Source organism: Pongo abelii, chromosome 1 (genome assembly GCF_028885655.2).
Source record: "Pongo abelii isolate AG06213 chromosome 1, NHGRI_mPonAbe1-v2.0_pri, whole genome shotgun sequence".
NCBI classification, from domain to species: Eukaryota; Metazoa; Chordata; class Mammalia; order Primates; family Hominidae; genus Pongo; species Pongo abelii.
In genome coordinates this window covers 83083235-83110991 of record NC_071985.2, presented here as the reverse complement: position 1 = coordinate 83110991, position 27757 = coordinate 83083235, and the positions used below count along the sequence as shown (strand labels likewise).

General features: G+C 46.6%; 1 protein-coding gene across 1 annotated transcript; it reads right to left on the bottom strand.

Annotated features, from left to right (window-relative positions):
• Positions 1–533: 533 nt before the first annotated feature.
• Positions 534–27469, bottom strand: GPA33 (glycoprotein A33). Its single transcript, XM_024252317.2, has 6 exons — positions 27263–27469; positions 22760–22976; positions 11406–11561; positions 2015–2134; positions 1262–1397; positions 534–752 (listed from the first exon to the last, which is right to left on the bottom strand). Exons 1-6 carry the CDS (start codon positions 27467–27469, stop codon positions 620–622), a joined length of 969 nt encoding a protein of 322 aa, XP_024108085.2. The 3' UTR covers positions 534–619.
• Between the last annotated feature and the right edge of the window lie 288 nt (positions 27470–27757).

Below are 27757 nucleotides of genomic sequence, written 5' to 3'. Positions count from 1 at the left end.
GTGTGGGCAAAAGCTCCCCAGGGCCTGTGCAGCAGGAGTAGGAGGTGGCCTTCCCAGGAGGGTTTGGAACATACTGGCAGCTACGGGAAGTGAGGCTGGAAAGGGAGTGGGAGCTGGAGGCCAGGCCAATGCAGGGCCCCAAGCATACTCACTTATTCTTTCATTCATTCAACAAAAATGTGTGGAGTGCAAACCCTCCACCCCTCCAGGTGCTGGGCACACAGGTGAGCAGGGCAGCCCCCACCCTCCAAGGCTGGCATTGCCTCCCTGGAGAGTTCTGAGTGGGAGCGCCCCATGCTCAGCGCTGTGCTTCCAGGAGCTCTTGCCAACTACGAGGGAAGTGGAGGCTGCAGCCTGGTCTTGAGTGAGGGCCAGGCCCTGCACCAGGTGTCACAGCCGGGAGGGGTTACTTCACAGGATAGTGAGGTCAGCAGGATCAGCACAGGGACCCCCTTACCAGGCCAGCCATGTTCCCCACAGCTGACACTGGGGAAGAAATGTCCCCATCAATGTCTAGGATGGAGGGACAGGAGAACAGGGCTTAGAAAGGAGAAGGGAGGCCAGGAAGCGGGAGAACGAACCCCTAACCCTTCCTCCGCCGCCCTCTGCTGCTGGCCTGTCACTGGTCGAGGTGGTCCGGGGATTCACGCCCAGTGCTCCTCTGCTCTTCTTGCCTGTAGTCATCCTCCTCCTCCCTCTCTCTGGAAAGTTCTCTTAGCTGCTCTGGTGGCTCCTCATAGGCTGCCCGGTTCCTGCAGGGCAGCGGGGGACAGAGGGGAAGGATTTGCTCTCAGGTGGACCCTCAAGGGAGCTGGGCTTCATAAGCATTACAGGAAGAGCAGCCTCCAGACCTCCTCCCCACCCACCAGCTGCAGAGGACACTGGGCTGAAAGGCTGGGCTGAGAGTAAAGGTGCCACAGACTTGTTCCACACATGAGCTGAGGGGATTACAGGAACAGGCTGGCTTTACCAGCCCAAGAGGAACTGGCCCCGCGACAGGGGCTCCAGGCCACACTTGGCTCTAGTCATGCCACAGGAGGCCCAGCCCTGAGCTCCCAGACTGGAAAACCACAGGACTGGGAGGCAGGTCCTGGGGCTGCAATGCACATTTTATGGCTTGGACAGGTCATTGTTTCGTCAGCACAAAATGGGAATGATATACCCCAAGGGGTGCTGCAAGTAGAAGAGGCTGTGAGGAATTGGGATGCATATTTCCAATCTCCCCAGACCCTTCCAACAGGCTACCAGCCCAGACACTCACGGCCTTGCATCCTCCTTGTCTTCGGTGTTGTCGTCCTTCCCTCGGCAGCAGCAGCAGTAGATGATGATGCCAATGATAATGAGGGCTGCAACCATGCCCACCGCGATGCCCACATACAGGGCCACGTTCATGGAGGCTGCAAGAGGACAGAGCAGCTGCACTTGCCAAGCTTCTAAGCTAGCTCGGGGACTCCTTCCAGCCAGGGAGCAGCAGCTACCAGCTTCTGGTAACACTCCATGAAAGGCATGGTCTTGGAGGAATGTGACCAGCCATGGCCCAGGAATATTCTTCAGGATGGAGGTGCAGACAGAGACATATGGACCACTTCACATCTTAACACTCTCCGGGCTACCGTGGCTCTGCAAAAGTCCTCAGGTGTCAGCCCGGCCAGCTCATTAAGCTAGATTTGGTGTCTCACCCCAGAAGGACGTGGTCCAGACTCTGCGGCGGCTGCCCTGGACACTTCCTCCATGCCCACCGAGTGGCTCCTAGGCAAGTGGGACTGACAAAGCCTCTGAGTCCTAGAAGTCAGTCCTAGGATCCACTTCCAAACACCAGTGGAACTGGACTGGCCTCAGAGTAAGGGGAGCCTAGGACAGAGTCATCCTGCCTAGGTCACCACAGCTAACCTGCAGGTGCGTGGCCCTAGAGAGGCTCCCCTATTCCTCCTCACGGTGGTCTCAGCTGACTCTCTGGACCCCCACCAGTTATCCTGTGGCCTTTGTCAGCTCTCCCTCCCCAGGCTGCTCTTACGAGATCTGACGGCCACCGTCATGTTGCAGAACTGGGTCCCCGCCTCATTGCTGGAGATACAGATGTAGTAACCCGATGTGTCTGTGGAGATATTCTTCAGGGAGACAGGCTGGCCCGACGCTGCAGGGGAGGGAGAGTCAGGGTGAAGAGAGGCACCACAGTGGAGTGGAGACAGCCAGGAATGGGAGGTCTGGACTCCTAGGGAAGCACAACCTCTGCCACTGAGCTTCTCCAGGCCAGAGCCCCATCTCCACCTCCAGGGCTGCAGAACGCTTAAACCAGGCAGGGCCCACAATGTGAAGTGCTCAGAATTCAGTCAGGCACCCTGGGTTTGACACCTGGCTCTGCCACTTATTAATTTGTCTTTAGCAAGTAACTCAGCTTCATTCAACCTCCATTTCCTCATCTAAAATCAGAAATAATAGTACCTGCCTCACAGGGTACTTGCAAGCATAAAATGAGGTACTAATAATAAATATAAGCCCGCAACAGAATGCCTGATATGTAGTAAGTGCTCAGGAAACATAATACACATTATGTATTACATGAAAATGCTTTCTAATCAGAAGATATTACTTTTATGATCTTCAGAAACCAAATCTCTTAGTTTAGACTCATATGAAAGAAGCCTTTGGAAATCAAAAACTCTGATCTCTGGATTTCTGCCATGAGAGAGGTGTGTGGGGTGTGTGTGTGTGTGTGTCTGTGTGTTGTGTGGTGTGTCAGTGTGTGTGGTGTGTGGTGTGTCAGTGATGTGCAGCGTGTGTGTGCTGTGCTCTGTGACAGTAGTGTGTGTATGGTATGTGGTGTGTGTGGCATATGTGTGGTATGTGTGTATAGTGTGTGTGATGGGAGTGTGATGTGTGGTGTGTGTATGTGGCATAAGGAATGTGTGTGATATGAGATGTGTATGTGGTGACTGGGTGGCGTATGGTGTGCTGTGCACTATGAGAGTGGTGTGTGTGCATGTAGTGTGTGGTGTGTGTATAAGGAGTGTGTGTGCTGTGTGTGTTTAGTGTGTGGTGTGTGTGTGTTTCTGGGGTGTGTGTGGTATGGGGGTGGTGAATGTGTATTTGTGGTGTGTGGTGTGTGTGTGGTATGTGAATGTGTGTAAAGTGTGGGAGGTATATGTGTGTGGTGTGGGGGGCAGTGAGTGTGTGTGGTGTGTGTAATGTGTATGTGTAGAGTGTGTAGTGTGGTGTGTGTGTGTAGTGTGTGGTATATGTGGTGTGTGTGGTGTGTGTGGTGTGTGTGGTGTGTGTATGGCGTGTGTGTGGCATATGGTGTTTTGGGGGTGCCTGGGTAGAATATGTGTGTGGTATGGGGGGCAGTGTGTGTGTTGTGTGTAGTGTATAGTATGTGAGGGGTGTGTGTATGGTGTGTGTAGTGTGTGTGATACATGTGGTGTGTGTGGTGTGTGTGGTGTGTGATGTGTGTGGTGTGTGGTGTGTGTGGTGTGTGTAATATGTGTGGTGCCTGTTGTGAGTGTGTGATGTGTGTGGTGTATGTAGTGTGTATGGTGTGTATGGTGCATGTGTGATGTGTGTGGTGTGTGTGTGGCATGTGTAGTGTGTGGTGCGTGTGGTGTGTCTGGTGTGTGGTGTATGTGTGGTGGCGTGTGTAGTGTGTATGGTGTGTGTGGTGAGTATGTGATGTGTGTGGTGTGTGTAGCGTGTGGTGCATGTAGCATGTGGTGCATGTGGTGTGTGATGTGTGTGGTGTGTGTAGTGCATGTAGTATGGGGGGTGTGTGTGGTGTGTGTAGTTGTGTGGTACATGTGAGTGTATGTTGTGTGTGTGTGGCATGTGTAGTGTGTGGTGCATGTGGTATGGTGTGTGTGTGTGTGGCAGCATGTGTAGTGTGTGTGGTGTGTGGTATGTGATGTGTGTGGTGTATGGTGTGTGTAGTGTGTGTGGTATGGTGAGTGTGTGATGTGTCTGGTGTGTGGTGTGTGATGTGTGTGGTATGTGGTGTGTGTAGTGTGTGTGGTGAGTGTGTGATGTGTGTGGTGTGTGTAGTGTGTGTGGTATGATGAGTGTGTGATGTGTGTGGTGTGTGTAGTGTGTGTGTCGTGTGTGATGTATGTGGTGTGTGTGGTGTGTGTATGGCGTGTGTGTGGTGTATGGTGTTCTGGGGTGTCTGAGTGGTATATGTGTATGGTATGGGGGGCAGTGTGTGTGTTGTGTGTAGTGTATAGTATGTGAGGGGTGTGTGTATGGTGTGTGTAATGTGTGTGATGCATGTGGTGTGTGTGATGAGTGTGTGATGTGTGTGGTGTGTGTAGTATGTGTGGTGTGTGTGGCGAGTGTGATGTGTGTGGTGTGTGTAGTATGTGTGGTGTGTGTGGCGAGTGTGATGTGTGTGGTGTGTGTAGTGTGTACGGTGCATATGGCGAGTGTGGTGTGTGGTGTGTGTGTGGCATGTGTAGTGTGTGGTGCATGTGGTGTGGTGTGTATGTGGCAGCGTGTGTAGTGTGTGTGGTGTGTGATGTGTGTGGTGTGTGTGTGGTGTGTGTAGTGTGTGTTGCATGTGGTGTGTGTGGTGTGTAATGTGTGTGGTGTGTGGTGTGTGGTGTGTGTGGTGTGGTGTGTGGTGTGTGTGGTGTGTGTAGTGTGTGTTGCATGTGGTGTGTGTGGTGTGTAATGTGTGTGGTGTGTGTGGCGTGTGTAGTGTGTGGCGTGTGTAGTGTGTGGTGTGTGATGTGTGTGGTGTGTGGTGTGTGTGTGGTGGCGTGTGTAGTGTGTGTGGTGTGCGGTGTGTGATGTGTGGTGTGCAGTGTGTGATGTGTGGTGTGTGGTGTGTGTAATGTGTGTGGTGTGTGATGTGTGGTGTGTGTTGCATGTGTAGTGTGGGTGGTATGGGGGGTGGTGAATGTGTGTGCTGTTGGGGTGGGACGGAGGCAGACTCTCTAGACTCTTCCTCTGCATCTGCCGCCACTTGAGCAAGCCATTTAACTTCTTTGAGCTGTAGGCTTCCTCTGGAAAGTAGGAGTGAAAACACCTGATCCTCCTGAATCAAAGAGAACGGGCTAGAATGTCTCATGGAAGACCTTTCCCCTCAATCTATCATCCTATGAATTTCTTCATCTTGAAAGCAAGAGCTTTGTGCTTGGGCATATGTATATGTCCTGCCATGCAAGATGCTTTGTTATAACTGCTATTTTGAGAGGAGCTGGAGACCTACTTCCTCTAATTTTGCTGCAGAGCCAGCCTTGCCTGATCCCTGCTGCCACCAGGTGGTTACACGCCATCCCTAAGAGACGCTCTAAATTGTAAATAGGATCCTGTCACGGCTCTGTTCAGACATTTCAGGGGCTGCCCAGCAACCACTAGAGGTAATCCTCAGTAACAAGTCCAAGCTTCAGGTCACAGATCTGGCCCTGTCAATCATACCAGCTTTGTCTCTTGCCACTTGGTGCTAGGGGCAAAACCAGGGGAGCAGTCCTCTCTCCGCCCCACCGTCACCTTCTTGCAAGATTGCATCTCAAGATTTTCCTTCTCTGGATGTGCTGCTCAGTACACATCCTCAAATGTGATGTTCTCTCATCCTTCCAGCAATCCTCAATATTTCAATCTCCAATTCATGGAGTTAACTGGAGGCTTAAAGAAGTTAAGTGAACTGCTCAAGGTCACAAAATTAAGAAATTATAAAACAGGAACAAAAATCCTGTTTCAGGTCTAGAACTCCCTGGAGCCATTGATAATTTTCTTTTAAAAATGTGTGGCCGGGTGCAGCGGCTCATGCCTGTAATCCCAGCACTTTGGGAGGCCAAGGCGGGCAGATCACTTGGGTCAGGAGTTCGAGACCAGCCTGACCAACACAGTGAAACCCCGTCTCTACTAAAAATATAAAAATTAGCCAGGCATGGTGGTGTGTGCCTCTAGTCCCAGGTACTTGGGAGGCTGAGGCAAAAGAATCGCTTGAACCTGGGTGGTGGAGGTTACAGTGAGCTGAGATCGCACCACTGCACTCCAGCCTGGGCAACAAGGTGAGATTCCATCTCGAAAAAAATATATATAAAAATAAAATTTTGTATGATAAAAGCAATGTATGCTCCTTATAATAATTTATAAATGATATAAAACTATTATTTCAATTCAATTCAATACAGAAAATCTTTAGCTGCTGATCACAGCTATAAACGAGATGAAGAGGGTCCCTGTCTTCTTGGTGTTTCCAGTCTCCCAAAGAAGACAGACATGAAACAATGGTGGTTACAGTTCAAGATGGAGATACTATCTGAGCTTATGGCAAGGGGTTTTAATCTCATCCAAAGGGCTAAGGAAAGCCTCTTTAAAGAAGAGAAAACAAATAAAAATCATTCATAATTCCATCACCTATAAATAACACTTTGATTTGGTGCTATTTTCTTTCAGTCTTTTCACTTGTAGTTTCTTCAAATTCTTCCCTTGAACCCCAGGACACTACTCTTTGGATGCTCATTCTTCATAAAATGTGCCCCCTTCTATCCTAGAATTCTACGCCTCAGTATGTTTTCTGGAACATTGTTTACATGTGATATTAATATGCGGCATGGAGAAGGAGTCCCTAAAAAAGCAAGTTTAGGAATCACTGAGTTAGGTTTAAGTAATCTTTCTAAGGGCAGCACTGTCAGAGCTCCTACAATGCTGTTGAGCACTGGGAACTTCTGACAGCGGGGTGTGGTATTCATGCTCTCATTTGCTAAATGAATTGGATTTATTATTTTTAAGAGGCATCCTGAAGGAACACACTTTAGGAAATGCTCTATGGCCCTGGACATGCTTAGGAGGTCTAGAGCTCGTAACAGATTCCCACCACTTAAGAGTGTGAAGCTTGGACTCTGGGTTTAGTGTAGGCAGCACATTGCAGACAGTCAGGACTTTTTTAGTTGTCAGAGTCCAGCTTTGAGCTCTAGGCCTTGTTTACGGTGGGGAACATGGGGTTTCCCAGTCCAATGAGTCAGCGCTATCCTCCCTCAGTTCCCTGATGCAAACGGTGTGCACTGGAAGCTGCTGGGATGAACCAGCGCAGGTCTGGTGCCACAGGACCTTCCTTGATTCCGAGTTGGGGCTCCCAAGCCCCTTTTCCTTCGGAAAGGGACTAGTAATTTCTGATATCCGGAGAAAACTGTTTCCGCTGCAGTGGCGACACCTTGTGGTCAGAAAGGGGAATGCACAGGACGGTCATACGCTTCCCGCCTTCCTCTGCTCCAGCTGTGGAGAGATTCCCCTCAAGAGAACCTCCGGTCTCACCAAGACGCTAATGTCACGTTGACAAGATCTAACGTTTCCACATCCCCCCAACCCCTACCCAATCCCGTAGCTTGTCGACAAGCCCCTGCTGCCACCTCTCTCTCACACAGGGCCCTCACGATCCTCCTTGGACTGGTCCCCACCCTTCACAACCTCCTCCCCTTAAGTGCTCCAGGCCCCAGAACTACCCCCTCCCCCACTTCCTTGATATCCAAATTCCTGTTTCTTCAGTGCATGAAACTCAGCTTCCTGGGACACAGCTTACAAAGTCTGTTCAGAGCTATTACACATGGGATCTCCTCTCATCCTCTTCACAGCTTTTGGGGAATCCCAGTTTTTTTCAAAGGGCAGTACTAAGGGTCAGAGAGGCTGTGAGTGACTCACAGCTCCAAAGTGGAGAAGTCAGGACTTCTTGTTTCCTGATTCTGGATTCCCTGTTCTTTTCACTGCTAGCTTGTTTCCACTGAGGGTTTAGTCAAAGGAACGAATCTCTAATGTTGGAAATTGTCTTCAGATGTAGGAGGGCAGAGGTACCCTCCTCTCCAAATTGTCCATGGTAGACTGAAATGTTTTAAAAGCCAGAAATAATTTGGGCTGACCCACAGAGGAAGAAGAATTAGCAGATTCTCTCTCTTTTTATTTATTGTTTGTTTGTTTTGTTTTTTTAAGACAAGATCTGGCTCTAGTGCCCAGGCTGCAGTGGCACCATCTTGGCTCACTGCAACCTCTGCCTTCCAGGCCCAAGGTTCTTCCCACCTCAGCCTCCCAAGTAGCTGGGACTACAGGCATACACCACCATGCCAGGCTAATTTTTGTATTTTTGGTAGAGACAGGGTTTCACCATGTTGCCCAGGCTGGTCTCGATCTTGAGTACTCCTGTACTCAAGTGATCCACCTGCCTCAGCTTCTCAAAGTGCTGGGATTACAGGCATGAGCCACTGCACCTGGCCAGAATTGGCAGATTCCCCAAGGCTCTGCGAAGCAGAGTGGAAACAAAGGCTTTGAGAACTCCGCCCTCAGCCCACAATGTCTCCAGATGCCAGGGCGTGTTGTTATGGACATTAACCGTATTCTTTTCTGTCACCCCCAGGTCCCCATTCCGACCCAGCAAATCTTAACTAGAGACAGGATAAAGCTTTCACAAATTAAAGCTTTCACAAATTATAGAAGCAATTCTCTTTTCACCTCCTTTCCTGTCTTCAGGATTCTCCCTTTTGGATAATGAAAGAACTAAGTTTTGGCTTCTAACAACCAGAGGAGTCTCCCTGTGGAGGCTGGAGAGAACTGCAGCTGGGCTGTCCCTTTGTGAGGCTCCTCAGAAGGTACCCGTGGCTTACAGGGCGAAGACTAACCTCCCTAGCGTGACGCACAGGCTCCTCATGATTTCTCATCACTGTGTTTCTTAACAAGAGTATCTCCCACCATTCCTACACCTACACATGCACCCTACCCCTTAGCCACACTAGACAGTCATGATTCCTTCCTGTTCTCCATGCCAAGCCTCCTCATCCTTCAGGACCCAACTCAAATAACAGCTAATAATACTTAGCATTAAATGAGTGCTTACTACCTACCAGGCACTGGTCTCGGTGCTTTACATCTACTTTTATTTAATCTTCACAACCCTATGAAGTAAATACTAGCATTGTACCCATTTCACAGACATAGAACCTAAGGCACAAAGAAGCTGAGTCACTTGCCAAGGTCATACAGCTAACAAGTGTCCGAGCCAGAAGTCAAGCCCATGGCATGCTCTTAACCACTGTCGACTCCAATACCCACTCCTTGGAGAAACCTTCTTTGATCTTCTTATGCATCTTCTGTGTTACATCACCACTGGGTATAAAGCTATTACAGCATTTGCCACCTGTAACCTTCAGCTTTGGGTCTCCCTATACACACTTTGCTGGAAAGAAGATCAGACACTACCAGTGTCCACAGCACACCTACCATGACCGTGGCTGGAGTCACTAGACTATTCATAGGCCTGAGAGAGGAGGTCACAGAGCCCCAGGAGAGCTGCCAGGTGGTTTCAACAAAAATTCCAGACATATTCGATAAAAAGTTGCCAACGAGAAATATGTAAACACAACTGGAAGCTTGTTGAAAACCTACATTACATTGACCTATTTTAAGTCAGTTCGAGTGGATTCTACTAACTTTTTTTTTTTTTTTTTTGAGATGGAGTCTCGCTCTGTTGCCCAGGCTGCAGGCTGGAGTGCGGTGGCGCGATCTCGGCTCACTGCAAGCTCCGCCTCCCAGGTTCACGCCATTCTCCTACCTCAGCCTTCTGAGTAGCTAGGACTACAGGCGCCCGCCACCATGCCCGGCTAATTTTTTGTATTTTTAGTAGAGACGGGGTTTCACCGTCTTAGCCAGGATGGTCTTGATCTCATGATCCACCTGCCTCAGCCTCCCAAAGTGTCTACTAACTTTTTTAAGAAGTCGATTTGCCCCCAAACGAGTGATAAAGCTCTTCCTGGATTGAGTGCACCCCCAATGTGTGCATCCATCCGGCTGGGCTTATCCAGGACACGAGATATTCTTCCCCCCGGTCCTCACCCCCACCCCCGGGCACCTCATCTTCTCAGAAGAGCTGTGTGCCCTGCTGGCTTTGCTTTCCACCTCTGGCCTCCTTTTCCACCTACACTGAACTGAAAGACCTCCCAGAAGCTAAATCTGATGGACACCTTTCAGGCCTTGTCTTTCTTTTTAAAAAATATTTTATTTTTTTATTTTTTTTTTATATTTTATTTTATTTTATTTTTATTTTATTTTATTTTATTTTATTTTATTTATTTTATTTTATGGCAGGGTCTCACTCTGTTACCAAGGCTGGAGTGCAGTGGTGTGATCATGGCTCACTGCAGCCTCGACTTCCAGAGCTCAAGCAATCCTCCCACCTCAGCCTTCTGAGTAGCTGGGACTAAAGGGTGAGTCCTGCCATGCCCAGCTAATTTTTTAAAAACTTTTTGCGGAGACAGGGGTCTCACAATATTGCCCAGGCTGGTCTTGAACTCCTAGCCTCAAGTGATCCTCCTGCCTCAGCCTCCCAAAGTGCTGGGATTACAGGCATGAGCCACGGCACCCAGCAAGCCTTGTCTTTCTTGATCCTCAGGAGCAGGGGTGGGCACTAGGGGCCCTGGAACTCCACCAGGGTATTTCCACACCCGTTGGGTCCGGGTGTGGAAGGGACGGTAGGACTTTTATGTAGCTCTTTCTTTCTTTTTTTTTTTTTTCAGTTAGTTTCCTGACTGAAAGGTCCAATACCAAGCTGCCCAGTACAAAACTGGTCTCCTGGCAACTATAGCTGAATCCACCATCGCCTCCCCTAAGAAGGTGGGACCCTTACAGCAACATAGTGCTGTAGTTGTGTGGAGCCATAAGAGGGTGGTGTGTCTGGGGCAGTGGGGGTCCATGACGGCTGAGATGGACCGGCCTGGATAAGGAATGGGAAAGTTAAATTCCCCACTTTTGGGTGGAGCTCCCGAGTTAGACTTGGGGTCTCAAATGTATACTTCAGGACACAATCAAATTAAAATCCTACCCATGCTTTTGCACAGAGTGCTTATCAGGGCACGTTCATCCAAGAGAACTGAGGAATGAGGAACAAAGAAAACAAGTTAACATTTACCACGGCTTCCGCTACGCGCTTTACATGAATCATTTTTGTTTCTTGCCGGAACCTATGAGGTAGGTATTATTATAAGAAACCAGTGCTGGCCGGGCGCGGTGGCTCACGCCTGTAATCCCAGCACTTTGGGAGGCTGAGGCGGGTGGATCACCTGAGGTCAGGAGTTCAAGACCAGCCTGGCCAACATGGTGAAACCCCGTCTCTACTAAAAATAGTGGTGGGCACCTGTAATCCTAGCTACTTGGGAGGCTGAGGCAGAAGAATCACTTGAACCTGGGAGGAGGAGGTTGCAGTGAGCCGAGATCGTGCCAACTGCACTCCAGCCTGGACCACCTGCGAGACTCTGTCTAAAAACAAGAAACCAGTGCTTAGAGAGGTGGGGATATGGGGATAGGGATGGGGTAGGGAAGCAAGCGGCCTTCAGGGGGATTTGATCGGTCAACCCGAGTTGCAGCCCCTAGCCAATCAGCTGCATGTGCTGCACTTTGACGTGGGGCGCCCGCCTTCCCTACTGCCCCCTTACCTGGCTGGGTCAGGGGCTGCTCCTGATTCAGGATGTTGTACCTCTTCCAGCTGTACTGAGGGGTTGGTGAGCCCTCCTTTGATTGGCAGGTCAGCTGGATGTTGTTCCCAATTATGGTCTCTCCCTCGATGACGCATTCTGGTTGGGAGGGTGGCACTATATAGAGGAGAGACCAAAGAGAAGGCATGTGGCAGGTGGGGCTTGGTGACAGCCACCCACTCCTCCCCCACCACATGCACACATACTGCCTTGTTTGTTCACAGGCAGAAAACTCCATAGTTGAGTAGTGAGATAGAATGCTGTAAAACCAATTCACCCCAATATGCCCTCAGTGGTCTGTCACCATCACAAAGGAGCGGTACATATGCTGGGAAGCATTGTGGGCCTGCAGTAGCTTTCCAAGGCATGGTTTCATGTGTGCTCTAGTTTACAGTCATGGGATTTTTAAGATAGCGGAACATGGCCGTTAGAAAGATGGGGACGTTTCGGCCAGGCAAGGTGGCTCACGCCTGTAATACCAGAACTTTGGGAGGCTGAGGTAGGTGGATCACCTGAGGTCAGGAGTTCGAGACCAGCCTGGTCAACATGGTGAAACCCCATCTCTACTAAAAATACAAAAAGTTAGCTGGCCATGGTGGCACGCACCTAGAATCCCAGTTACTCCGGAGGCTGAAGCAGGAGAATTGCTTGAATCTGGGAGGCGGAGGTTGCAGTGAGCTGAGATCGTGCCATAGCACTCCAGCTTGGGCAACAAGAAAAAAACTGTGTCTCAAAAAAAAAAAAAAGAAAAGAAAAAAAAGAAATAAGAGGAGCCAAGATGGCCGAATAGGAACAGCTCTGGTCTACAGCTCCCAGCGTGAGCGACACAGAAGACGGGTGATTTCTGCATTTCCATCTGAGGTACCGTGTTCATCTCACTAGGGAGTGCCAGACAGTGGGCGCAGGTCAGTGGGTGAGCGCACCGTGCGCCAGCCGAAGCAGGGGGTGAGGCATTGCCTCACTCGGGAAGTGCAAGGGGTCAGGGAGTTCCCTTTCCAGGGGTGACAGACGGCACCTGGAAAATTGGGCCACTCCCACCCGAATACTGTGCTTTTCCGACGGGCTTAGGAAATGGTGCACCAGGAGATTATAGCCCGCACCTGGCACAGAGGGTCCTACGCCCACGGAGTCTCGCTGATTGCTAGCACAGCAGTCTGAGATCAAACAGCAAGGCGGCAGCGAGGCTGGGGGAGGGGCGCCCGCCATTGCCCAGGCTCGCTTAGGTAAACAAAGCAGCCTGGAAGCTTGAACTGGGTGGAGCCCACCACAGCTCAAGGAGGCCTGCCTGCCTCTGTAGGCTCCACCTCTGGGGGCAGGGCACAGACAAACAAAAAGACAGCAGTAACCTCTGCAGACTTAAATGTCCCTGTCTGACAGCTTTGAGGAGAGCAGTGGTTCTCCCAGCACGCAGCTGGAGATCTGAGAACTGGCAGACTGCCTCCTCAAGTGGGTCCCTGACCCCTGACCTCCGAGCAGCCTAACCAGGAGGCACTCCCCAGCAGGGGCAGACTGACACCTCACACGGCCGGCCGGGTACTCCAACAGACCTACAGCTGAGGGTCCTGTCTGTTAGAAGGAAAACTAACAGAAAGGACATCCACTCCAAAAACCCATCTGTACATCACCATCATCAAAGACCAAAAGTAGATAAAGCCACAAAGATGGGGAAAAAACAGAGCAGAAAAACTGGAAACTCTAAAAAGCAGAGTGCCTCTCCTCCTCCAAAGGAACGCAGTTCCTCACCAGCAACGGAACAAAGCTGGACGGAGAATGACTTTGACGAACTGAGAGAAGAAGGCTTCAGACGATCAAATTACTCCGAGCTACGGGAGGATATTCAAACCAAAGGCAAAGAAGTTGAAAACTTTGAAAAAAATTTAGAAGAATGTATAACTAGAATAACCAATACAGAGAAGTGCTTAAAGGAGCTGATGGAGCTGAAAACCAAGGCTCGAGAACTACGTGAAGAATGCAGAAGCCTCAGGAGCCGATGCGATCAAATGGAAGAAAGGGTATCAGCCCTGGAAGATGAAATGAATGAAATGAAGCGAGAAGGGAAGTTTAGAGAAAAAAGAATAAAAAGAAACGAGCAAAGCCTCCAAGAAATGTGGGACTATGTGAAAAGACCAAATCTACGTCTGATTGGTGTACCTGAAAGTGACGGGGAGAATGGAACCAAGTTGGAAAACACTCTGCAGGATATTATCCAGGAGAATTTCCCCAATCTAGCAAGGCAGGCCAACATTCAGATTCAGGAAATACAGAGAACGCCACAAAGATACTCCTGGAGAAGAGCAACTCCAAGACACATAATTGTCAGATTCACCAAAGTTGAAATGAAGGAAAAAATGTTAAGGGCAGCCAGAGGGAAAGGTCGGGTTACCCTCAAAGGGAAGCCCATCAGACTAACAGTGGATCTCTCAGCAGAAACCCTACAAGCCAGAAGAGAGTGGGGGCCAATATTCAACATTCTTAAAGAAAAGAATTTTCAACCCAGAATTTCATATCCAGCCAAACTAATCTTCATAAGTGAAGGAGAAATAAAATACTTTACAGACAAGCAAATGCTGAGAGATTTTGTCACCACCAGGCCTGCCCTAAAAGAGCTCCTGAAGGAAGCTAAACATGGAAAGGCACAACCGGTACCAGCCACTGCAAAATCATGCCAAAATGTAAAGACCATCGAGACTCGGAAGAGACTGCATCAACTAATGAGCAAAATAACCAGCTAACATCATAATGACAGAATCAAATTCACACATAACAATATTAACTTTAAATGTAAATGGACTAAATGCTCCAATTAAAAGACACAGACTGGCAAATTGGATAAAGACTCAAGACCCATCAGTGTGCTGTATTCAGGAAACCCATCTCACGTGCAGAGACACACATAGGCTCAAAATAAAAGGATGGAGGAAGATCTACCAACAAAAAAAGGCAGGGGTTGCAATCCTAGTCTCTGATAAAACAGACTTTAAACCAACAAAGATCAAAAGAGACAAAGAAGGCCATTACATAATGGTAAAGGGATTAATTCAACAAGAAGAGCTAACTATCCTAAATATATATGCACCCAATACAGGAGCACCCAGATTCATAAAGCAAGTCCTGAGTGACCTACAAAGAGACTTAGACTCCCACACATTAATAATGGGAGACTTTAACACCCCACTGTCAACATTAGACAGATCAACGAGACAGAAAGTCAACAAGGATACCCAGGAATTGAACTCAGCTCTGCACCAAGTGGACCTAATAGACATCTACAGAACTCTCCACCCCAAATCAACAGAATATACATTTTTTTCAGCACCACACCACACCTATTCCAAAATTGACCACATAGTTGGAAGTAAAGCTCTCCTCAGTAAATGTAAAAGAACAGAAATTATAACAAACTATCTCTCAGATCACAGTGCAATCAAGCTAGAACTCAGGATTAAGAAACTCACTCAAAACCGCTCAACTACATGGAAACTGAACAACCTGCTCCTGAATGACTACTGGGTACATAACGAAATGAAGGCAGAAATAAAGATGTTCTTTGAAACCAACGAGAACCAAGACACAACATACCAGAATCTCTGGGATGCATTCAAAGCAGTGTGTAGAGGGAAATTTATAGCACTAAATGCCCATAAGAGAAAGCAGGAAAGATCCAAAATTGACACCCTAACATCACAATTAAAAGAACTAGAAAAGCAAGAGCAAACACATTCAAAAGGTAGCAGAAGGCAAGAAATAACTAAAATCAGAGCAGAACTGAAGGAAATAGAGACACAAAAAACCCTTCAAAAAATAAATGAATCCAGGAGCTGGTTTTTTGAAAGGATCAACAAAATTGATAGACTGCTAGCAAGATTAATAAAGAAAAAAAGAGAGAAGAATCAAATAGATGCAATAAAAAATGATAAACGGGATATCACCACTGATCCCACAGAAATACAAACTACCATCAGAGAATACTATAAACACCTCTACGCAAATAAACTAGAAAATCTAGAAGAAATGGATAAATTCCTCAACACATACACTCTCCCAAGACTAAACCAGGAAGAAGTTGAATCTCTGAATAGACCAATAACAGGAGCTGAAATTGTGGCAATAATCAGTAGCTTACCAACCAAAAAAAGTCCAGGACCAGATGGGTTCACAGCCGAATTGTACCAGAGGTACAAGGAGGAACTAATACCATTCCTTCTGAAACTATTCCAATCAACAGAAAAAGAGGGAATCCTCCCTAACTCATTTTATGAGGCCAGCATCATCCTGATACCAAAGCCAGGCAGAGACACAACCAAAAAAAAGAATTTTAGACCAATATCCTTGATGAACATTGATGCAAAAATCCTCAATAAAATACTGGCAAAGAGAATCCAGCAGCACATCAAAAAGCTTACCCACCATGATCAAGTGGGCTTCATCCCTGGGTTGCAAGGCTGGTTCGATATACGCAAATCAATAAATGTAATCCAGCATATAAACAGAACCAAAGACAAAAACCACATGATTATCTCAATAGATGCAGAAAAGGCCTTTGACAAAATTCAACAACCCTTCATGCTAAAAACTCTCAATAAATTAGGTATTGATGGGACATATCTCAAAATAATAAGAGCTATCTATGACAAACCCACAGCCAATATCATACTGAATGGGCAAAAACTGGAAGCATTCCCTTTGAAAACTGGCACAAGACAGGGATGCCCTCTCTTACCACTTCTATTCAACATAGTGTTGGAAGTTCTGGCCAGGGCAATTAGGCAGGAGAAGGAAATCAAGGGTATTCAATTAGGAAAAGAGGAAGTCAAATTGTCCCTGTTTGCAGACGACATGATTGTATACCTAGAAAACCCCATTGTCTCAGCCCAAAATCTCCTTAAGCTGATAAGCAACTTCAGCAAAGTCTCAGGATACAAAATCAATGTACAAAAATCACAAGCATTCTTATACACCAATAACAGACAAACAGAGAGCCAAATCATGAGTGAACTCCCATTCACAATTGCTTCAAAGAGAATAAAATACCTAGGAATCCAACTTACAAGGGATGTGAAGGACCTCTTCAAGGAGAACTACAAACCACTGCTCAAGGAAATAAAAGAGGATACAAACAAATGGAAGAACATTCCATGCTCATGGGTAGGAAGAATCAATATCATGAAAATGGCCATACTGCCCAAGGTGATTTACAGATTCAATGCCATCCCCATCAAGCTACCAATGACTTTCTTCACAGAATTGGAAAAAACTACTTTAAAGTTCATATGAAACCAAAAAAGAGCCCGCATCACCAAGTCAATCCTAAGCCAAAAGAACAAAGGTGGAGGCATCACACTACCTGACTTCAAACTATACTACAAGGCTACAGTAACCAAAACAGCATGGTACTGGTACCAAAACAGAGATATAGATCAATGGAACAGAATAGAGCCATCAGAAATAATGCCACATATCTACAACTATCTGATCTTTGACAAACCTGAGAAAAACAAGAAATGGGGAAAGGATTCCCTATTTAATAAATGGTGCTGGGAAAACTGGCTAGCCCTATGTAGAAAGCTGAAACTGGATCCTTTCCTTACACCTTATACAAAAATCAATTCAAGATGGATTAAAGACTTAAACGTTAGACCTAAAACCATAAAAACCCTAGAAGAAAACCTAGGCATTACCATTCAGGACATAGGCATGGGCAAGGACTTCATGTCGAAAACACCAAAAGCAATGGCAACAAAAGCCAAAATTGACAAATGGGATCTAATTAAACTCAAGAGCTTCTGCACAGCAAAAGAAACTACCATCAGAGTGAACAGGTGACCTACAAAATGGGAGAAAATTTTCGCAACCTACTCATCTGACAAAGGGCTAATATCCAGAATCTACAATGAACTCCAACAAATTTACAAGAAAAAAACAAACAACCCCATCAAAAAGTGGGCGAAGGACATGAACAGACACTTCTCAAAAGAAGACATTTATGCAGCCAAAAAACACATGAAAAAACGCTCACCATCACTGGCCATCAGAGAAATGCAAATCAAAACCACAATGAGATACCATCTCACACCAGTTAGAATGGCAATCATTAAAAAGTCAGGAAACAACAGGTGCTGGAGAGGATGTGGAGAAATAGGAACACTTTTACACTGTTGGGACTGTAAACTAGTTCAATCCTTGTGGAAGTCAGTGTGGCGATTCCTCAGGGATCTAGAACTAGAAATTCCATTTGACCCAGCCATCCCATTACTGGGTATATACCCAAAGGACTATAAATCATGCTGCTATAAAGACACATGCACACGTATGTTTATTGCGGCATTATTCACAATAGCAAAGACTTGGAACCAACCCAAATGTCCAACAATGATAGACTGGATTAAGAAAATGTGGCACATATACACCATGGAATACTATGCAGCCATAAAAAATGATGAGTTCATGTCCTTTGTAGGGACATGGATGAAACTGGAAGTCATCATTCTCAGTAAACTATCGCAAGAACAAAAAACCAAACACCGCATATTCTCACTCATAGGTGGGAACTGAACAATGAGAACACATGGACACAGGAAGGGGAACATCACACTTCGGGGACTGTTGTGGGGTGGGGGGAGGGGGGAGGGATAGCATTGGGAGATATACCTAATGCTAGATGACGAGTTAGTGGGTGCAGCGCACCAGCATGGCACATGTATACATATGTAACTAACCTGCACATTGCGCACATGTACCATAAAACCTAAAGTATAATAATAATAATAATAAATAAATAAATAAGAAAAAAAAGAAAGAAAGAAAGATGGGGACATTGAGGCCCAGAGAGGACACTTGCTCATGGGTACTGGCAGAGCTGGGACTAGAACTCAGCTCTTCTAACTCCAGATCCTGTGCACTCTCCACCAGCCCATATGAGCTCCTTCTGCCACTAATTCCTCTGTGCCATTTTGGGAAAATCCTCAATTCCCCTCGACCTCAGTGTTCCATTCTATAAAATTAGTGGACAACAAACCTGTTATGTAAAGGGCCAGGTGGCAATATTTAGGCTTTGCAGACTACATATTGTCTTTGTTGCTGCTACTTTTTCTCTTTAAATAGTATGTTAGAAATGTAAAAACAGTCTGTGGGCTGGATTTGGTCCTAGTTTGCCTACCCCTGGACTAAGTGATCTCTGAAGACCTTCCACTCTTAACTTCTTAGTAATGTTCTTTCTGGGTTCAGCACCATCCTCCTCCTGTGCTTTGCAGATAACGTGCAGTTGCCATAAGCACGGGATGATGGGCGGACCCACAGGCAGCAGTAAAGTTATGTGCAGGATGAAGGATGAGGACTGATGGGACTCGAGCAGGCAGAGGGCACAGAGGTAAGGAGAGGGAAGCCCATAGACTGGAGGTTACCCAGAACGGCAGCCACCCTCATCTCACAACCCCAACCCGATTCCCTGGATTTCTGGGAAGCTTAAGCCCGTGCCTTTCACTCAGCATTGTCAAGATACCATTGTGGAGCTGGGTTCATTCTACAAACCTCACTGGGTGCCTACTGTGTGTCTGACAGTGCTGGGCACTTGGAGGACAAAGTGAGTGGGTCAAGGAATCTAGTGGGGGCAAAAGACAAGTAGCTGAACAATGACCAGGCAGGAGGCAAGGCTGCTGGGGCAGATAAGGCCTAAACACAGCCCCAATCCCAAGATCAGCTGTGACCTGAAGGAAGCATGATAGTAAACAAGGTCAGTGGTGGAGGCGGGAGTGGCGGTCAGAGAAAGAGGTGATGGTACTCCAGGCAGAGCGAACAGCATGTGCAAAGGCTCAGAGGCAAGAAGCAGCATGAAGCATGCTTGAGACTTCAGGTCGTGTCCTTGGAGGTGAGAAGGGGAGGACACACAGCGGAGAGGGTTGCTCCTGGAATCCCTAGGTGGCAAGCCTGTCTCCTCTGCGTCTTTCTTTTCACATCCCCTTGGATGGCTTGCTTGCCCAATAAACAGTGCTGCCCATTCTATAATCCAGGTGCATGGTCGCTGAGCATCAGGAGTGCATTCTGATCTCGGCCCCACCCGGCAGCTGCTGAGAGAAATCCTTCCACACACACCACTCCCCTCTAGCCCAGCAGCCACAGTATTTCCTCTTGGAAAGAGCCAGGCTATTGTTGGGTGTGCCCAACATCTCCTGCTGCCATAGTGAGGGCTGGCCAGGTGCAGGGCGAGCATGAGGGAAATTAGAGGCCCTCCCTGATTGTCACTTTCCCTTGGATGGTTCCTAAACATAAGAGGTCCAAAGTTCAAGGCCAGGCCTCATCTATCCTGCACCAGACCCTGGGACTGGAGCAGTGTGGGGAGGAGGAGTCTGCAGCCTAAGGACCACTCTTACCAGCAGCCAACAAGCAGGTCCCCGGGGAACAAGAGAAGGTGAACACCACTTCCCAGAGGACCCCTAGGATGGGCTTGCTGAGCCAAGCTTTATCTCTTGAGCTTTTCAGAGGTACGGGAGCATCCCTCTCCACGCATCCAAACCATTCAGCCTTTTCCCAGGAATGCCTTGAATAGGAAGCAAAGGCTTTATTCCACAACTGGAGAGCGGGCAAAACACCAATCCCACCTGAGGAGTCCCAGGTGTCCCCAAAGTCACACCAAGTGTGCATGACTGACAGTAGAGCCTTTCTACAACCAGGTTTCTTTGGGATAGAAGACGAAAAGGGAAGAAAAGTAACTGAGGCCTACTGGCATCTATAGAGCATGCAAAGGCATCTGAATGCATCCAAAAACTGTTATAGCTTTGCTGAAACCACCATTTTCTAAGGGAAAACTGCTGAAAGCAAATCCTTAATTCTCTCCAGAGGCAGAGGTACAGACAATGGCAAAGACGTGACCAGCCACTCCCAAAGAGATCAGTCTTTGGGCGGAATGTGTCAGTTCTCAGCCCCTAAACCCTCTGGCCTCACCCAGGAACCCCTGCTCTCACCCTGTCCAGATCCCTCACTAAGGTCTCTCTCCTCAGCCTTCCACCGTCAAAAACAGGTAGGACCTCCGATCAAACAGATCCTTAACAGATCAGATCGTCCTTCCACACATGTGGGGCCCGTGAGACCTCCGAGGGACTCGGTGTATTATCAGTCTTACCTCCCCAGCAGAATGCAGATGTTACCTGAATATTCACTGGAGGAGCAGTGATAGGGAGGGAGGGGAAACAGAACCAGTCGGGTGCCAAGGCCTCTCCGAAGCCTGCGACTCCCGCTACAGACGTCAGGGGGCGCCAGAGGCCGGAGCACCGGGTCCCCGGCCCCGGAGACCCAGTTTTCCCAGCTGAGACCGAGACTGAGACCACGCGTGCTGCCCCGAGGCGCGGGCTGAGGGGCTGCCGGGCTGGGAGCTTCATGCTCGCCTCGGTTTACTGAGGTCATCCAGCCCCAGTGGGCCGGCTGCCTTAAAATAGCCTAGCTGCAAAGCCATTAGGAAAGAAAACGTGTGTGTGAATGTTTATATATGTTTTTATTTATGTTTATATATGTTTATATGTATATAATTTAAACTTGTTTCTTAGAGTGCCTTAAAAAATAGGCTCTTTCTTTTCTCTATGTTTTTTGTTTGTTTGTTTGCTTGCTCGCTTGTTTGTTTTGAGGCCGGTCTCTGTCACCCAGGTGGGAGAGCAGCGGCTCGATCACGGCTCATTGCAGCCTCGACCTCCCCAACTCAAGAGGTCTTTCACCTCAATTTTTTTATTTTTATATTTTTGTAGAGAGGAGGTCTGGCTATGTTGCTCAGGCTGGTCTCCGCCTCGGCCTCCTAAAGTGCTGGGATTACAGGCGTGAGCTACCGCACCCGACCTTCTTTTTTTAAAAAAGTAAAACATTGGTTTCACCGAGTTCCATAATCTCAGATTAAATTTGTATCCTTCTGGCCCTGGTTGGAAGGAAGAGGGATCAGCATTTATATAATGCTTATGTGGAGATTTTCGGGGGAGTGTGCATTAATACTTCCATTGCCCAAAGGAAATGAGACATGTTTAAGGAACCCCTAACATACATATGTACTTGTGTGTATAGGATGTCTATTGTAGTATTGTTCACACAAAAAAATGTTAACAGCCTGAATATTCATCAGTATGGAACACTTGAATAAATCATGGTACCTCCGTGTGATGGAATGTATGCTGTTAATCGGTAGATCCGAAAAGTGCATGAAACAAGGTTAGAAAGAAAAAACGCAGAGTGATCTTTATAATGTGATTCCATTTTTTTAAAGGAAATAAAGGAAAAGAGAAAAGTATGCAAGAGTGTGTGTGTGTTGAAAGGGCATGAGGAAAATATGGAATACCTACCTGTGTTGCCATTGGCTACCTCTCTAGGGGGTAGGGTGAAAGGAGACCTTAGTTATTCTTTATACAATGCTAGTTTGCATAGTTGTATAGTTGGACTCACTATAGTGCTTTCAAAACGTCAGGCAACCACCTTATACAATAAAAATATCTTAATTGTTAATTAAATTAAATTTTTAAATAATTTAATTTAAATTAAACATATTAATTAAAAATAAAATGCAATCAAATATGTAAAAGGAAGAAGGAAAAAAGATCTTTGTTTTGGTTTAAAGCATTGCTACCTCCCAGCAGTGGTGCTATTTCTTATATTGGACATAGACTAAGTGCTCATTAAATAACAGATATTTTCCAATAACGATTTGACTTTGAGTCAGTTCCTTCCTTTCTCTGGGACTCATCTACAAAATGAGGATATTAAAGTAGATGATCTTTCAGATCCTTCCCAAACTATAAATTCCAATAATAAGTCATTCCTATGAAAAAAATATTATCTTGGGACACATTTCAAAGGGAGTAGAACCTGATTGATGGAGTATCTGTTGAGGGATGGGGGTGAGCAGATAGTAGCATGAAGAATTTCTGCTGGGTAGCCAAAGTTACGGCAGGGAAAGATATAAGAGAATCATGATGTGGCCCTCTGAGCACCCAATTAAGGCACAATGAGTCTTTGCAATAGGATTTAAGATTTTCCTTTATCTTTGTAATAAGTATGGTATGAAAAAGAGGAGCTGGTGTGGAGGAAAGGACACTGACAGAGCAAGGGACCACTCCAAATCGGCCTTCTCTGTCCTTGAGAACTGTTGGCCATTGGCGGAGAATTCAAAATAGTGTTTAGTTCCAAAGGGAGGAACGGTCCCTCTGCTGAAGACAGCCTGGACGAGGTGAGGAGTCTTAGCGCCTTGTTGCTGCCTCTGGCTTCGTCTCAACACCTGGGCTCTTCTCCCTGTGCTGCCACCAGCCCACCCTCTTCCTACAACTCCTGAAAGACATGAAGACACTCACCGAGGACCAAGAGGCGGACACGTGACTTGGTGGTGCCCTCCAGGTCTGACATCAGCGAGACAGAACACTCGTAGGTGCCGTTGTCAGCCATGGTCAGCTGATCAATGGTGATGGAGGCATCGGACTGCTCAACATTGCTGGATATGCTGACACGATTCTTATAAAGGTCACCATAGACGTAGTTTTTGTTTGAAAACTGCCAGATGAACACCCTTTCCTGGAGAGAGAAGAAATGACACTAGGTCTTCACCCAAATGCCCTTGCCTGGTGCTTCCAGCCTGCCCTGACTACCCTCATCCCCCAGTTTCCAGGGCCCAGAAGCACAGACCTGCCAACTCCTCAGAACAAATAGCTTGCATATGTGCTACCCATTTGTGGATTTCTTTTATTATATATATATATATTTTTTAAATTTATTTTTAAAATGAAAATATTGAAAGAAGTTAGGTAGTTCATACCGCAGTACACATGTGGGTAAATGGGTCCATCTGGGATCCCAGCACTTTCAGCTCTGGTAATCTCCGGCATCTCTCTTATCCATTCCATTTTCTCCATAGCCTATCCTCACTCATTCAGTCTACCAGTATTTACTGAGCACCTTCCATGTACCAGGCATCATGCAGGGCAGCCAGCCTTGGTTGCCAAACCCACTTTATTTTCTTGACTCTTGCCTTTGGAATGTACTGATTGATAGACTCATCGTTTATCAAATTGTATGTGGTAATGGCTAAATCACAGACTTTCAAGCCAGACTGCTTCAATTCAAATCCCCATTCTGCCATGTACTAATTGTATGACCTTGAGCAAAATGCTCCACCTGTGACTCTGTTAACTCTTCTACAAAATGGAGATGATGACAATAACACCTGCCTCACAGGACTGTAGTGAGAATTAAAGTAGTAATATACACAAAGCAGTTAGGGCATTGTGTAACATGTTAAATTTCTAGAAGTGCTAGCCATTATTATAACTGAGCATCTACTAGGTGTCTGACATTCAAAGATGATAATTCACGAATTCTGCACCCAAAGAGTGATGGAAGTGATAGACAACCAAACCTTACAACATCTTGTGATTATCTCTAGGACCCCAGAAGAAAGTATCACTTCCAGACTGGGAAGTCAGGGGAGGCTTCCTAGGAGAGGTGACAGTTGCCTTGAATCCTAAAAACAACTAAGAATTAGCCAGACAAAGGGCTGGGGGTATTGGGAGAGTAAGTGTTGGAGTAGGATAAAGGTGTTGGGCATTTCAGGCAAAGGAAGAACCACAGAGAAAGAATTAGATGTGGGAAGCAACATGTCAACCCCAGTCATTCAGTATGAATGCAGGTAAGTGTGTGAGTGAGGGACTGGTGAGAGGGTGAGCTTGGGCAGGTAGCAATAAAGATCATAGCTGCTATTTATTGAGTGTATGCTATGTGCTAGGTACCAGTCTATGCACTTGGTATGTATTATCTCATGGAATCTTCACAACACCCCTGAAGTAGATATATGATTATACTCATTTTACAAATGAGGAAGCCAAGGCACCAAGAAGTTAAAGGCCTCCCCCAAGTTCACATGATGTTTAAGTAAATGACAGGGCTGAGGTTCAAACCAGGCATTCTGGCTCCAGAGCCTGAAGTCCAGAGATTCTACAATGCCAGGTCTCAGACACCGTGTATATGGGACTAAACAGTTTGCATTTACCCTGAAGCGCTAGAGAGCCATGTATTTAGGAAGTCAGCTCTCAACACGGGATGGAAAGTGACTTGGAAGGAGAAAAGGGACTGGTTAAGAAATCAGTTTAACAATTCAGGTAAAAAATGATGGGTCCTCAGATAAGGTTGTGGCAATGCAGATGGAAAGAATGAAATGAATTTGAGGAGTATGAAAGGCGGGACACCAATGAGACCATGAAGCCAGGAGAAGATCCGATGGACAGAGTTAGGGAACAGCAGACCTCCAAGGTAAGAGTTTTTTGGCTTGGATATTTGGTGATGTCATTTCCAAGAGAGGAAACACAAAGGAAGGGAATGTTTTATGAATAAACAATGTGTTCTCTTTACGTGTGGGGTGTCTGGAGTGTCAGTGGGAGATCCTTCTAGGTGGAGGAGTCAGTAAGAGCCAGACAGGTCAGTTTAGTGCAACTGGGGATGAAGGTTTGGGAGCCAACGACATGTCGATGTTCACTGAGACATGGGCTAGATGAAGCCACTCGGGATAAATAAGTAGAGAAATGGCAAGTCTCCAAGTTACTTCATTCGAAGAGTCAAGGAGAGGTCAGAGAGCTAAGAGGAAAAGCCAAGACAAGACTGCCAGAAAGTAAAGTCAAGACAAGAAGACTCCAAGTTTGGAAAGTGGCTGCCAGTGTGAAATGCTAATGAGAGATGAAATAAGATGACTGAATGAAGTGTACTGAATTGAGCAAAAAAAGAGGTTGCTGTTGATTTCTGTAGAGCATTAGGTAGAGAAGCGAGACCATGATGGACAGGGAGAATGTGGAGACCCAATGTCAAGTCTGACACCTGTGTGTGCAGTGCACTTTGTGCAACATTAGAATAAGGGGCTCTACAGCCTGTGCTGGGATACATGGCTTGGCTAATGAAGCACATACCCTTGTGCAGGGTGCAATCTACCCAACCACAGGCAACAGACCTGGTTGAGGCAGACAGCTCTTTCAGGAAGCTTGGGTGACAAGTTAGGGAGAAACAAGATGGGAGATGCAAAGGTCCCTCGGGCTGTGGATCAGTCCATGGATACCGGTCCTTCCCAGTTCTGCTCTTTTCTGACCCTGACTGGCTCTGCCCAGGACCCTCCGCCCACTAACCCTCCTCCCGTCAAAGATATCCTAAGCCTCCCTCCCTGGATCTCCCCCGGGCTAGAAGACCTGCTAGGACCTATCACAATAATCTTCTTGAGGGGCCTTATTTAAATCCCTTTCTCTATACTCTTGCAGGGTCTCAAGGCAATTGCCTGAAATCCTTCTGGAAGTAAGGGACCCAGCAGTCAATAAAATAACTTTAGTATCTACCTTAATACCCAGAAAACTGTCAGGCAGAGACCTCCTGTCTGGCCTGCTAAATAAGTATGATGGCAAGAGAAGGTGCCCTTTCACTCCTACAAGCTAAAGGCAGCAGCTCCCCTCTCTGGGATTTTACCCTGGGACTCTGGGAGCAGTCGGGACAGGTGGCTATGGCCCATCATGGTCCCTTGGTGCGTCTGACCAAGACTTGCTCTCTTTCCCCATCCGTCCTGCCGCTTGAGGCCTTGAGTGTTCTAGGCCACCCCTTCTTTCCTGTTAGGGAAAAAGCTAAGTCTTTCCACTCTAAGTGATCAGGGACCTAATGCTTATCTCTGCCAGGCACGTTTGCATTTTAAAAGGAGACCTCACTTTTAAACTTACGAATAGATGCTCTACTTCTTATAATTAAAGAAATGTTAATTTGATGATGAATGAGATGCTTTTTCGCTTATCAGACTGGCAAATAGCAAACAGTTTGAGAATGCTCTGTGTTGGAGAAATAGGTGTCCTCACTGTTGGTGGTGAAAATAAAGATTGGGAGACATTTAATGAGAACAATTTGATGTTATTTATCAAAATGTTTAATTCACATACCCTTTGACCCAGAGTTTTAATAATTTATTATATATATGTATATATAGAGAGAGGTACATATAAGGGTATTTATATTTATGCAGCATTATTTGTAGCAGCAAAATACAAGAAACAAACCAAATGTCCATTCATGGTACATATAGTACCTTCATAAATTGAAATGCCTTATGCAAATGTTGAAAAATGAGATAGATAAATATACTCATATACACAAAGAGCCCAAGATGTATTAAGAGTCGAATGCAAAACAGTATGTGTGTAGTATATGTAAATATACATATCCATATATGCAAATACATCTATAAAAACATATATCCATGCTTGTATATGCCCTGCCTGGGGGTGGAGGAAAGTGGGGGATAGAGGATGAGGGTGTGGGAAGAGGGTGGGTGAGACAGGAGAAGCAGGGATGGGAATGAGCCTTCTCAATGCACACTTTTTATGAGGTTTTGATTTTCAAACCATGAGATTATATTATCTATTTAAAAATAGAAATAGAAAAAAAAAACTCATCCACACTTCCCGAAAGAATCCAAACAGGAAAAAAACCCATAAAATTTGGCCTCAGAGCAAGGGCTATGCTAATCAAAAGGAGTGACTGATTTGCATGATACAATTTAGGTCATTTGAGATTGGCCACCAGAAAGATATTTTAGGGGCAGGTGACATTTTCAAAATAAAGCTGACATACTCTGGCCCTCCATGAGTCCATGAGTATGTCTGGCCCCAGACATACTCTGGCCCTCCATGAGTCCAACATTCACTGCTCCGTCCCCACCCACTCCAGCCTGGGTGCTAGTATTTATTCTATCATTTATGGAAAGACTTCATAGTGCTTGCCTTCTAAGTGGTCCTGGTCAGGTGATCATCATTCCCATGATGCCTGAACTTGTAAAGTATCCTTACCGTATGAGTGAGGAGAAGCTTATCCCATTGAATAAGTCCCTCTCGATTGGAGATGGAAGTGTGGTAGGTGCAGGGTAGGGTGACACTCTTTCCCTGCGAAGCCCGAAGAACGTCCTGCGGAGTTTCCACAGAGATGGCATCGACGGTCACCCTGACTGGAAAGAAAGTAGGCAGTGGAAGGGAAAAGTAAAGGACATGGACAGACATACCCACTTACTGCCCACAGGACCACTGAGGGAATGCCCAGGGCTGTTCTTGCACCTCCAGCCACAGCTAGAGCCACTTTGGCCACCTTGGCCCTGGCAACCAGCTTCTCCTCCAAGACTGCGATGAGGACAAACACATGGGCCTTGGTCCACCTAACTCCACCCCACAGCATAATGAATTGCCTGGCCCTGAACCTCAGCCCTACTTCTTACCAGCTGTGTCAACTTGTCTGAGCCTCAGTTTTCTCATCAATAAAATAGGAGCTCTAATACTTACTTCCTTGAGTTA